At 40.2% G+C, this 14,041-nt stretch overlaps 1 protein-coding gene across 1 annotated transcript in view; it reads right to left on the reverse strand.

Moving 5' to 3' along the window:
- Positions 1–8,204: 8,204 nt before the first annotated feature.
- APPL2 (adaptor protein, phosphotyrosine interacting with PH domain and leucine zipper 2) overlaps positions 8,205–14,041 on the reverse strand; it is an 81,141-nt gene continuing 75,304 nt past the window's right edge. Inside the window, exons 18-21 of the mRNA XM_049783155.1 lie at positions 11,439–11,475; positions 11,102–11,242; positions 10,234–10,281; positions 8,205–9,038 (exon numbers count right to left, since the gene is read on the reverse strand). Of these exons, the coding sequence (XP_049639112.1) occupies positions 8,904–9,038; positions 10,234–10,281; positions 11,102–11,242; positions 11,439–11,475 (361 nt within the window). The 3' untranslated portion in view covers positions 8,205–8,903. The remainder of the gene's footprint in view (positions 9,039–10,233; positions 10,282–11,101; positions 11,243–11,438; positions 11,476–14,041) is intronic.

Genomic DNA, 14,041 nt, shown 5'->3' on the forward strand with positions numbered 1-14,041 from the left:
ACTTTTCCTGAAAATGTCTGTGCTCGTCATCAATCTTTCTCTTCACTGCAGGTTTTGATGAAGTCATGATGAAGGTATGACAAAATCTAATTCTGTAATAAACTTCTCTCCCTTCTTTCCTTTAGGCCTCCGATAATGCAAGGGACAGCGGGCAGAAGCAGTGGAAATGACATCTGTGCTAGGCGCAAAGTATTCGCGATTATTCACTTACCGAATATTCGCAATAAAAAATCGCATTAGTAAGAAAAATGTCGCAAAAATCGCATTAAACATTTGCATACCCCAAATGGAACTGCTCAGAGCACGCAAATGTTTAATGTGATTTTTTTCTTACTAATGCGATTTTGTTGTGATTATTCGGTAAGCGAATAATCGCAAATACTGCGATATTTGAAGGCCGGCCGCGGGCCACAAAATGTTTTATGGAGGGCCGCAAACGGCCTGCGAGTTGAGACCTCTGGTGTACAGTATTAGAAGTAATTATGGTATCAGTTGCAAACATGAATTGCACTGCAACAATCAGTCTTACATAATGCTACATTGGAGATGAGAAACAAACCTTATACCACATTGAGAAATTGTTTTGGTAAAATGAAGGCCAGTGTTTTTTCTTTTTTTAAGTTGAATCTTATCAAACTATCTTTTTTTTTTTTTTTTTTTGGTTTTTGGGCCACACCCAGTAACGCTCAGGGACTACTCCTGGCTATGCGCTCAGAGGTTGCTCCTGGCTTGGGGGACCATATGGGACACCGGGGGATCGAACCGCGGTCCGTCCAAGGTCAGCGCAGGCAAGGCAGACACCTTACCTGTAGCGCCACCGCCCGGCCCATCAAACTATCTTTAGTCCAAATATTCATGTTTCTTAGTTAAGGGAACAGGCTAGTGGCAAACTTCCATAGAAGTTGGCCAGATGATTCTTTCAGTACCGAAATCATTTATCTGAAAATGATGATTCTCAAAATTATTTGTTAATGAAAATTCTGAAAAATGATTCATATCCTCAAAATCTTCTATGGAGTTGTAATTTTAATAGGAATTTGCATATGCCTTCTTTCTTAAGCCACACCAAACTTGTAGAAGGACACAACCCACTGGCATTGATTGAAGGTTTTGACAATGTGAATTCACAGGCGCTTGGCCAGAAGGCCCCACAGCTGGGGGTGTCTTTAACACAGAAGTCAGGGTATCACCTGCATCCTTCTGAGGCCATTATACTTCTTTCTTTCATAGTAAATCTTTAAGATCCTGGGAATCAGGAGGTCATCACATGTTCGATCATGTCATGCTTTTCTTCTGGATATGTCAAGTGTGAAAGGAAATTGTTTGGTGCCAGGAATTATAGGCTGCAAGGTTGCCAGGCTGACACAGTGTAACTGTCAGATTTGGGTTTTATTCAAACATAAAGGACACTGGGATTGAATTCATGACCAAATTTTTTTTTGCAAGGCTGCTGTTCTGCATTGTGCTGCTCTACGCTTTGTGTTTGTTTTGTTTTGAGATACATAATGTTTACGAGTATAGATTGAAAGTCAGACCGTGATCTGAATCCTGATTTGGTGCTTACCAAATTTGACATCTGACATAAAAATCAATAAATTAGTGTGTATTAGCTCATTGTCTGATGACTGAATTAATTTGTGTTAAAGCACTTTATAATATAGTGAGAAACAAACTGCTTAGAAGCCATATTATATGTTAAAATGTGCTTTGAATGTTAGTTGCTACTACGTTTTAGGTAGAAAAGTTTGGATATAGCTCCTAAGTAGGTCTTATAAGAGCGATTCCATTTTATTTCTTTCTTTTGGATAATAATGTATTAGTTTTAGTTCTACAATACAATGTTGATACATGTATATGTAGTGAAATGATGATTAGAATAAGTTTAACATCTATCACCACACAAATAATTTTTCTTTGTAGTAATCACTATTATCTCAGAATGTTCATATAATAAGAGTTATTAGAAGGTTGATTACATCACAGTACTTAATCACATCACAGCACATAACTTAATATAACTTGTACTACTTGAAAATTTAACCCATTTTAGTCTGCCAGCCACAATCTCATTTTGGTGCAAACATTTCTGTTTTAAGATAGTATACATAAATCAGCTCATATGGTATATATCTGTCTTATTTCACTGTGCTTGATGTCCTCAAGGCCCTACACCTGTGGTATAGCAGATGACAAGATTTCCTTTTTTTTTAATGGTTGAATAAGATCCCATTATATACCATATTTATTTGGGTATAATGCGCATCCATGTATTACGTGCATCCCTAATTATTAAAAATCAGCATAAAATTTTGTTTTACACCAACCATTGTAATTGACAAAAAAAAATTGTGGGTCGGTGAGATAGCATGGAGGTAAGGCATCTGCCTTCCATGCAAAAGGACAGTGGTTCGAATCCCGGCATCTCATATAAGTCCCCCGTGCCTGCCAGGGGTGATTTCTGAGCATAGAGCCAGGAGTAATCCCTGAGTACTGCTGGGCGTGACCCCCCCCCCCCCCAAACAAAACGTTGAGCACGTGCGGCCATGATAAAAATCATTTATTGGCAACGTAAACTGGCATAAACACAATACCGAAATAAAATTACTGCTAACTATTTATTTAAAATGCTTCAAAGTTAAATTCATCATCAGATACACCAAAGAGTTGTTCCCATTCTTCTCGAGTTAATTTTTCATCAGTGTCCCAGTTGGCAGGAACATCTGTTTCTCCAGTTTCTTCACTTTCTTCTGAGTCTGAATTCCACAGCAGGTCGTCGTCTGTGCTGTCCATTTTACTGCTGATTTTGATGATCATGCCTTTTGGTTTGTCTTCCCATGATGTTTTAACCCAGGGTGTCACGAGAGATAGGCCAAGTTTCTTGAGGTTTTTTTTTTTCTTCGCTCTCGAGTACAGGCTGCGAAGCTGCAGCCTGGAAAAGGCGAAATGTGAATTTAAAGTTCGCCTGCGCCCTCATTGGCCACTACTGCCACCCCACCACTCATTTATAACGTGCAACCAAACTTTGATTTCTTTTTTTGGTAGAAAATTCTGCACGTGGATGGAGGGAGATTTGGGACATTGGTGGTGGGAATATTGCACTGGTGAAGGGGGGTGTTCTTTACATGACTGAAACCTTATCACAATCATATTTGTAATCAAGATGCTTAAATATTATAAATAAAATAAATTCTGCATGTTATACTCGAATAAATACGGTATTTGCACACATCTTTTTTACATCGATTGATAAGCATTTAGGGTGTTTTTATATCTTGGTTATTATAAATAAATGCAGGGAACACAGGAGTACTTATATATTTTTGGTGGGGGATGGGGTATTTGGCCACATTTGGCTGTGCTGGGGCAATTCCCATCTCTGGTAGGGTACTCCTCAAGCAGTGCTTGTGTGTGTGTGTGTGTGTGTGTGTGTTTTCAGGATTGGAACTAGGGTCAGCTGATGCATTGCAGATCTATCCACCCAATCCAAGAGGTGCAGTGTCTGAGTATTTCTGCTTTCTTCAGATAAATGCCCAGCACTGGAGTTGGTGAATAATATGGTAGATAGATGTTTAATTTTTTGAGCATTTTTTGGGGGAGTCACATCCTGCAACACTCGGGTTACTCCTGGTTCTGTGCTCAGAAACGCTCCTGGCAGGCACAGAGGACCATATGGGATGCTGGGATTCGAACCGTCGTCTCCTGGATCAGCTGCTAGCAAGCCTAATGCCCTACCGCTGTACTATCTCTCTGGCCCCATTTTGAGCTTTTTTTAATACTGTTTTTCATAGTGGCTGTACCAGTCATGTTCTCAAGAGCAACACACAATGATTCTTTCACCATATCCTTGGGAGTACTGATTTACCTAGTAGCCATTATAACAGATGAAATGCTATGTATTGGGAATGTGGTTTGTATTTTCCTGATGACTAGAGGTATTGCGTGTTTAGCATCAACCTGTGTTCATCTGTCTTCTTTGGAAAAATCTATGTTCAGATATTCTGCCCACTTTAAATCTTTTTGTTGATGCTACTGCTGAGTTGCTATTTTTATATGTTCTAGATACTTTTGATACTTTTTTTTTTTTTTTTTGGTTTTTGATTCACACCCGGTGGCATTCAGGGTACTTGTGGCTCTGAGCTCAGAAATTGCTCCTGGAGACTGGAGAAAGCACAGCGGTGGATTGTTTGCCTTGCAGGCAGCCGACCCAAGACTGACAGTAGTTCAAATCCCAGTATCCCAAATGGTCCCCTAAGCCTGTCAGGAGTGATTTCTGAGCACAAAGCCAGGAGTAAACCCTGTGTGTGACCGAGTGTGGACCCCCCCCCCCAAAAAAAAAAGAAATTGCTCCTGGCAGGCTTGGAGGACCATATGGGATGCTGAGATTCAAACCACCATCTGTCCTGAATTAGCTGCATGCAAGGCATGCCCCACCGCTGTGCCATCTCTCTGGCCCTGTTCTAGATACCTTTTTTTTTTTTTTAACCAGATATGAGTTGCAAATGTTTTCTCTCATTTGGTAGGTCACCCTTCTGTCATTTCCTTTTCAGGGTTTTTCATTTTTATGTACTTTCAATTGATCTTGTCGCCTATGTTACTGGTGTCAAATTGAAAAATTCCATCATCTTTTTTTTTTTTTTTTTTGATGGGGGGAACACACCTGGTAGCACTCAGGGGTTCTGGCTCCAGACTCAGAAATAGCTCCTGGCAGGCCCGGGGGATCATATGGGATACCGGGATTCGAACCAATGGCCTTCTACATGCAAGGCAAAATGCCATACCTCCATTCTATCTCTTCATCCCAAAATTCCATCATCTTACTATCTATGTTTTATTCTTGGAATTTCATGGTTTCAGGTTTTCACAAGTTTGTTTTTGTTTGTTTTCACAAGCCTTTTTTTTTTTTTTTTTCTGTGACTATGTGGGGAAGAATTGTGGTGGCCTTGGTTAGGATATGCTCGAGGGACCTTTGACGGTGCTGTGTGAATTGACCATCTGGTGTGGGTGATAGAACTAGAGTTGACTGCATTCAAGGCCAGCTCCCAGTTTTCTTCTTTGGCACATGGCTATCTAGTTTTCAAAACCCATTTTTGAGAAGATTAGCTCTTCCTCCTATTCTTGTCTATTTTGTTGTTAGTAGACTTAATTCATACATTTATTTCTAGGTTAAATTGATCTATCTTTTACTAATGCTACGAGCACTTTAATTAATATGGGTCTTTATGTCAGAAGATATGATTCCCTCAAGCTTTTCTTTCTCAAGATTGTTTTGGCTATTTGGATCTTCTCTAGTTCTTTCAGCCAAGTACTAACTAGGCTCGACCCTTCTTAGTTTCCAAGATCAGGAGCGATTAAGGTTGGTATGACTGTTGACTCTTAGAATTTTCATACCAAATGTTGGGTTCTATTTCTTTCTTTCTTTTTTTTTTTTTGTTTTGTTTTTTTGGTCACACCCAGCAGCGCTCGGGTTACTCCTGGCTCTATGCTCAGAAATCGCTCCAGGCAGGCTCAGGGGATCATATGGAATGCTGGGATTCAAACCACCATCCTTCTGCATGCAAGGCAAATGTTTTACCTCCATGCTATCTCTCTGGCCCCGGATTTCTATTTCTGTAAAAAAAAAAATGCTATTGGAATTGTAATAGGGATAATTGTATTATTGGATCTGAAGATTGCTAGTCTATAGTATAAAATAAATTTACTCCCCTGGTTCCATTCATTCTCGGTACTTGTGATTTTTTTATCTTAACTTTTCTTTGTCTTTGAATTGCCTTTTTTTTTTTTTGTATTCTGCAACTTAACTAAATTTTAAAATTCATTTTAATAATCCTTTTTAAAATATATATATAGAGAGAATCTTTAAGGTTCTCAATATATATCATTTGCTTCATTCTGGTTTGGATGCTTTTCATTCTTTTTGTGCCTAATTGTTCTGGCAGGATTTTCAATACTAGGTTGAATAAGTGATGAGATTAGGCTTCCTTGACCCTGACTTTAGCCTTCTTGAATGGGCTCACTGGACTTTTCCTAATATCCAGATGAATATTTTGTTTGGGGAGACATCCCACAGTGATCATGGGGACTTATGCACTGTTTCTCATTCTATGACATGCTTTCATGACTTTTTCCAGTTTTCAAATGTATCTTTTTCTTACGAAGTACAGAAATAGTTTATATATATATTTACTTGCTTTTTGGGTCAAACCCGGTAGTGCTCGGGCTATTACTGGCTCTGCGCTCAGAAATCACTCCTGGGGGACCATATGGGATGCTGGGAATTGAACCGGGATCTGTTCTGTGTTGGCCGCTTGTAAGGCAAATTTCCCTACCGCTGTGCTGTCGCTCTGGCCCCAGTTTATATATTCTGATACTTGTTTTTGGTTGTGTGCTTGCCGAATATTTAGTGTTTTCATTCATTACTACTTTGTTTTGTTTTAGGGCCACATCTGGTGGCTCTGCATGCAGAATTATTCCTGGTAGGCTAAGGATCATATGGGATGCTGAAGATCCAACCCAGGTCAGCCGCATGAAGACTCATTCTGGTCCCACTACACCTTTTTTTCTTTGTTTTTGGGCCACACCTGGTGTACTCAGGGGTTACTTCTGACTCTACACTCAGGAATCACTCCTGGTGGGCTTGGGGGACCATATGCTGGGGATTGTACCCAGGTTAGCTGCATGCAAGTTAAATGTTTATACACTATACTATCGCTCCAGCCCCCATTACTACTTTTTTTTGTTTGTTTTGGGCCATACCCAGTGAAGCTCAGGGATTACTCCTGGCTATGTGCTCAGAACTCGCTCCTGGCTTGGGGGACCATATGGGATACTGGGAGATTGAACCGTGGTCAGTCCCAGGTTAGTGCGTAAAAGGCAAACACCCTACCACTTGTGTCACTGCTCCGGCATTACTACTTTTTGATGTAGTTTTAATGTACTAATGTACAAACCTTTTGGGGGATGTATGGAAGAATTCCGAGAACTCTACTGGCGATTGTTGCCAACAGACCCCACAGAGAATGCTCAGGCCCAATGGCTCAGGGGTACTTTGGGATCTTCATGGCTGCATCGGGAATACCTGGGAGATCATGTGGTGCCCTAAAAATTGTCCTCCCCCATCCTGTTTGTTTTATTGGAGGTGGTGTTCAGGGACTGCACACTGGCAATGCTCAGGGTCTGCACTTAGGGATCACTCTTCGTAATACTCAGGGACTACATGGAGTGCCAGGGATTGAACCCAGGTCAGCCATATGCAAGACAATCCTCTTATGCACTGTACTATCACAATACCCCCCTAATAAGCCACATAGTCTAAACAGTGATTTAAACACTAGTTTACCACTTCAGTGTTGACTTGAGATTCTTTTACTCTAAATAATTCTAAGCAAGGAAAATAATGTAAGAATGTGAATCTTGCATCTTGTCAAATAGTTTCTCATGATTGAATCCAGTATAGTATGGAGTCTTATCAACTCAGACCAGCTTCCTGTCTCTGATGATATACACACAGATGTGGATTATTCAAGTGGAACCTATAACATAACATAACATAACATAACATAACAAACATAACATAACATAACTTCTGCTTTACAGAAGTTGGGTTAATAACCCACCATCTAAAAAAAAAGCAACGTCTGACATCTTTGTGTAAGCTTTGGGCTATACCCAGTTCTCAGGAACCATGTGGTGCTGGGATCAAACCAGTGTGGCCGTGTGTTTAAGGCAAGTGCCTTTCTACTCTCTCTGACCCAGAAGCTTTGGGGTGTTTATTTGCTTGCTTGCTTATTTTTGGATAGTATATCCTGTGTGCTGTGATTTCAGAATGCTTAGTTAAAACTATAGAGCAGGGTTTAGTTCTCTTCCAGGGATATTCTAGAAAATAACTACAAGAAACAAAAGTATATAGTTACCATTTTTATTTGCTAGCATTTGTTGCTAGGTTTATTTATTACAAAAACAAAATTCACTTGAACATAGTTATAATAAAAGACATGGTACCAATTCAAGATCATTACGCATATCATAATGAGAAGGTAGGAGGGGGCTGATGTGTGAGGGTGGACTTCTAAGAACTTCTAGGCCCACAACCAGCTGTGCTTGAGTACGTTTTAAAGTTAATTGGTCCCTTCTTCCAGCAGAGCCTGGCTCAGTAGATACAGGAAGAAACAGGAAGTGACAGAGTTGCAGCCTGTTGTCTGTGGTGATTCACCACAGAAAATAGATAAAACCTCAGAGGACTGGCTGCGTCTGAATTCTGGCTTGTTAGCACACCAGTGCAAAATTACATGCCAGCTGTGGTATTCATCTGCTAAGTGTTTTTATTGTGCACCTGGACAACAAGCCAAACTAGAACATCTGGGCCTCTGAGCAGGGTTCGTTACCTAATTGCACACATTAATAATATGCTGTTAGGCCCGATTAGGAGACAAACTTAATAGTTTTTAGAATGATAGGCACTTAGAGCTCATTAGGTAAAAATACAAAAATAGATTATATTAATAGGAAATACGTAGTGTTTATCAAATTACAAATCAAGGCTTCTGCCATTTTTTAAAAAAAGGGATATGGATACTGAAAGGAGATGACATTCAAATAAATTGAACTATACATTTTTGTTTTAGTTCCTTTATCACTTTCAGCTGGAGTGCTGAACAGTGCAATCAGTCTAAGAACAGAACTTACCAATAAAGCACCTAAAATAACATTGTGGATGGGGGGGGATGCTGTCAACCATTGCTTACTCTTTCCCTTCCGAGTCTCAGAGTGGAGGCATGGACAGTGTATTCCACAGGCTGTCAGCAGTCTGAGAGTGGGGCATGGTCCTGTGTAGCAGAGAAGTTGAAAACCTTTTTAGAAGGCAACTCTGCCTCCTGGGTATTCTTCCCCCAAAGGCATAAAGGAGTTTATGCTTCAGATTCTGCGCCTCTATTTTCACTTGGACTTCCATCAGTGTCATCTGGTTGATCGTTTAACAGTACATATTTTCCATCATTGGTTACTGGCACGGAGAGCATTAACTGAGCCAATGCTTCTGGATCCTGAAGTTAGGGGAGTTTAAGAAGGAAGGAAAAGAGCTTAGATCCCTTTAGTGTTGCTTCCACTATGTCCTGTAATGAAGCCTCTACCCTTGTTTCTCGCACATTATTTGTGCTATGGGCTCCTTGATTTCTGTTGAAACTTGGTTACATTGTGCTTTATTACCATTTTTATTTTGTAGAATCTAGGCTCAGGTTTTCTGCTTAGCCAGGTCATTATTTACAATGTCATCCCAGACAAGTGGCCAGTAAGGAATTTTCTTCACAATACTCTGTCTTCTAAATCTTTGAATCCTTTTATTTTCTCTCAGTCTTTTCCATGAGTTGGCAATTTAGATCATATGGCTTGTTAACAATAAGGCCATGCTCATTTGCTTGTATACTGTGGCCGCTTTGCTACAACAGCAGAGCTGAATAGGTGACCAGATAGCTGATGAACCTGAGAGGTAAACACCTGGTCCTTTTCTCCAGTTCCTTTGGACTATACCCTGAAAGGCTGCTGCAGTGGCTCCATTACTTCCTATACATTGGTTTTAGTATCTGGTCCTCCTGCCCTCCGCAGTTCTGACCTATCTCAATATGCTCTTATTACTTATTACTATTAACTTCTACTGCTGCTACTACTTATGCTCCTTACTACTACTACTGTTTCCATTTAAACCTGCACTTAAAGCCGAGGTCACAAGTCACAATTCAGCAACTTTCACTCCATCTACAGTGTGCTGACCCACACCAGTCTGGGAATAGGATGGACCCACAAGCCCAGTGGAGCAGGGACTATCCGCTACAACTCCAGGGCTTTCCTTACACAGACTTGGTTCTCAATGTGTTGGGTAAAAAGGACAGATTGGAAGCCTCTGAGAAGCAAGGAGTTTGGGTGTTAATACTGCTGACCTCGTGCCTTCTCTGAGGAACAAAGGCCTTGGTGCAAAACACACTTCAGTCAATACCATCTTAATCTAATAGTGTGGAAACCTAGCCAGCAATAAGCAAAAAATAAATGAATTAATTAATTAAAGCTGAAGAGCTACAGCACTTATGATTATTACTAAGAACTCTAGTTCTACCAGTGACCCATCAAATACTACTTCAAAGGCCCAAATTGGGCCACACTGACACCATTGTCCTTTCTAGTAAAAGGCTCAGCATGTGTGTATCTTTTCAGTAGTTGTTAAATTTGCACCAAAATATACCTTACCTTCTGGACTTCAATAATGTCTTTTCCCAAATTAATAGCATAACATATCTGTAAAAGAGAAGAAAAGCTGTTTAATCACAGATAGCAATGGGAGATCTGAATGGGATCCCTAAAAGTCCCATTTAGTCTTACATCCATGTCGAGTCAGGCCCTGGCCACCTGTTGTCACTGATAAGATATATCTTATCTGGATATAAGATTATCAAGATAAAGGAAAACTGATAATTTCCGTGTTTGAAATTGTTCAGACCCCTCTAGCCACACTTGCTGAAGGAAAAGATCATTTCTCTGGATTAATTCTAAGTTTTAAAAATGCATAGATGCTCCAAGGCTAGAATCTAATCTGTAACTTTTGTGTTAATTTTTTAAAATTAAGGGGAATTGCTTTGGACCCCTCCTGCGATCTCTACAAAATAAGTGTATTTTACCCATTAGGATAATAACTGGATTTTATTCATGGGAATGGCTCAGTGGAAGTGTATATATCTTGCATATATACAATTTGACCACACACACACATATAATCCTGAATTCATTATATTGGTTGATAGGCATTTTCCATGGGATAATTGTATTCCAGTTTTATTTTAGAAGGGTTTTCTTAGATCCTGAAAATAGATAGATCCTATCTTAGATAGGATCCTTTCTTAAATCCTTAAAATATTGCAGTTTTTAACTGTGGGAACCATAGATTACCGGGTTTCAAACTCAAGACAGAGCCTAGCATTTGAGTGGCTTCCCTGGCCCAAGAGATAATAGTTCTAAATGCCTGACATTCAGAATTGTCAGCTATTCCTGGTACAAAAATGCCTTTAAAATGGATTCATCTGGACTGAGATGCAATGAAATCTTAAGTTAAAAAAAAGACCTTTTCTCCTTCTGAGTTGCTTTCAAAAACATAAGCGCTCAGAGACTCTCCACCTGTGGACTCAGGTATGCGGACCACAAAACCAACTAGTCTCTTGTTTTCTTGATGAGCAGCAAACTGGGTAACACTGGTAAGTTCAAACTGGAAAAAAAAAAAGGAATGAGTATTATATTAAGTAGTAAGCTAATAAACATACAAGGTTATGGTCTGGGAAAAAAAGTCATGGAAGTGCATAAGAAGTGTCATTTGATTTGGCCAATTAATTAATCCAGTGTACTCCATGTGTGAGACAGCTAGGAGGTGAGTGAAAGAGAATCAAACAGCAGGAGGTACTTACATTGGCTCTTGTTACTTGAGTCTGAGGATCTATCAACCTGAAATTTTAAAGGATTCATCATTATAGTCATATCATTATCTTTTGTTTTTTGAGGGGGCACACCAAGTGAAGCTCAGGGGTTATTCCTGGTTATGTGCTCAGAAATCGCTCCTGACTTGGGGGACTATATAGGGGATCAAACCACAGTCCTAGGCTAGCGCATGCAAAGCAGACGCCTTACTGCTTGCACCACTGCTCTGGCCTTTTTTATTTATGTTGGTGTATCATTATCTTTTGTTGTTGTTGTTTGTTTTTGGGTCACACCTCGCAGTGCTCAGGGCCTACTCCTGGTTCTAAGCTCAGGAATCGTCCCCAGCAGGCTTGGGAGACCATATGGGATGCCGGGATTCGAACCACCGTCCTTCAGTATGCAAGGCAAATGCCCTACTGCTATGCTATCTCTCCGGCTCCATATCATTATCTTTTAAAAGATTCATTATATCAAAAATACATTTGGGCCCAGAGAGATAGCACAGCGGTGTTTGCCTTGCAAGCAGCCGATCCAGGACCTAAGGTGGTTGGTTCGAATCCCGGTGTCCCATATGGTCCCCCATGCTTGCCAGGAGTTATTTCTGAGCAGACAGCCAGGAGTAACCCCTGAGCACCGCCGGGTGTGGCCTAAAAACCGAAAAAAAAAAAATACATTTATGGGGACGGAGAAATGGCACGGAAGTAGGGCGTTTGCCTTGCATGCAGAAGGACAGTGGTTCAATTCCCGACATCTCATATGGTCTCCTGAGCCTGCCAGGAGCGATCCCTGAATGTTGCCGGGTGTGACCCAAAAACAAAACAAAATTATTCTCAGAAAAGCCTGTAAATGTTCAAAACTAAAGCCACTTTCTAAACATAAAATTTAAAGGGCTTGGGCTAGAGCAGTAGTGCAGCAACAAGGTGCTTGCCTTGTTGCAGCCATTCTGGGTTCAATCCCAGACATCCCATATAATCTCTTGAACATTTCTAGAAGAGCTTCTTGAGTGCAGAACCAGGAATAACTGCCAAGTACCTCTGGGTCAAAAACCCAACAGGTCAAGGACATCCCCTTCCCCCAAAGAAAGACTGGTTGTGATCACAGAAAGGAACATAAGTGACATTCCTGACTGCCAAAACTTAGTGTGTCTTGGATGAACAGGTAAAGACCATGAGTTTTATAGATTATGGTATTTAAGAAGTCAACTATACTCAGTACTCCATGACACAAATGGACGATAGCCTGTCCAACTTCCTTAACACTGACTACTATCTTTATTTTAAATCAACTGATTCTTTTACCTTTTTTAAATTTATTTTTTTTTATTTATTTATTTATTTTTTTTTTTTTTTGGTTTTTTTGGGCCACACCCGGTAACGCTCAGGGGTTACTCCTGGCTATGTGCTCAGAAGTTGCTCCTGGCTTGGGGGACCATATGGGACACCGGGGGATCGAACCGCAGTCCGTCCAAGGCTAGCGCAGGCAAGGCAGGCACCTTACCTTTAGCGCCACCGCCCGGCCCCCTAAATTTATTTTTTTTTAACTTTATTATTTATATTGATTGACCCTACTGCTATACTATCTCTCTGGCCATACCTTTTATTTTTTTTAAAGGATAGAACAGAGTTTGTTAGCTGTTTTAAAACTTCTATATTAATTTGGTTAGAAGTAATGTTTAATCAGATATTTTAGAGGGCTGGTGATATTATTTGTATATACATTAGGGAATCAGTTGGGAATGTGTGTGCCTTCCACAGAGCTGACCTGGAGGAACCGGGGAGGGGGGAGAGATATTCTAGAATGTATTCTGAACACTGGAAACATTTAGGTGCTGTATCCTGGAAAATAGACAACATTTGAGAATTTATTGCTATCTGCTATTAATAGATGTAAATTTGTGCTTTTTACTATATGGGTGTAATAAAACCCCACTGTTTGTGGTATCACCCCATGCACCATATCTTTAACCCCAGGCATACGGGTCAAAGGAAGCAGGATAGTGGCAAAGAAATAATAAGCCATGCCAGTCAGGAGATTAATGGAGTCAGTGGTTTCTTATAGCTTCTTGATTGTGGTGTCTGCCAATGCCCAAAGCCAGAACTCCTCTTAATGAAGCCAATTCCCATTACCAGGAGTGAGAAGGTGGAGTAATCCAGCAAAAGAGATTTACAGGAAAGAGAAAGATGGGAAATACCTTTATTTTGGGTTAATAGCTGGGTGTCATCTGACACATGGGATTATGTATTTAATGAATACTGATCTGCTATAATTTTTATAGAGGAAAGCAAGAAACTCACTCTTTGTAAGAATAAAAAGCTATATATAATGCTACTGATTTGAGATGTCTAGATCAGGCAGATATATAGAACCAATAAGATTAGTGGCTAGTGTCTGCCTAGAATTGGTTGGAGAAGGGATTGCCTACTAGCCAGGATGAGGTTTCTCTGAAGGGTAATCATGCATGACTCTGAATATAGTAAAAATAGCATTGTAAATGGTAAATGGGTACAGTGCAGGGTTTGTAATTTACATCACTATAGCTCCTACCTGCCAAAATGGTTTTAATTTCAGGTACATTAACAAGGCATGGGGTTAG

Source organism: Suncus etruscus, chromosome 11 (genome assembly GCF_024139225.1).
Source record: "Suncus etruscus isolate mSunEtr1 chromosome 11, mSunEtr1.pri.cur, whole genome shotgun sequence".
NCBI lineage: Eukaryota > Metazoa > Chordata > Mammalia > Eulipotyphla > Soricidae > Suncus > Suncus etruscus.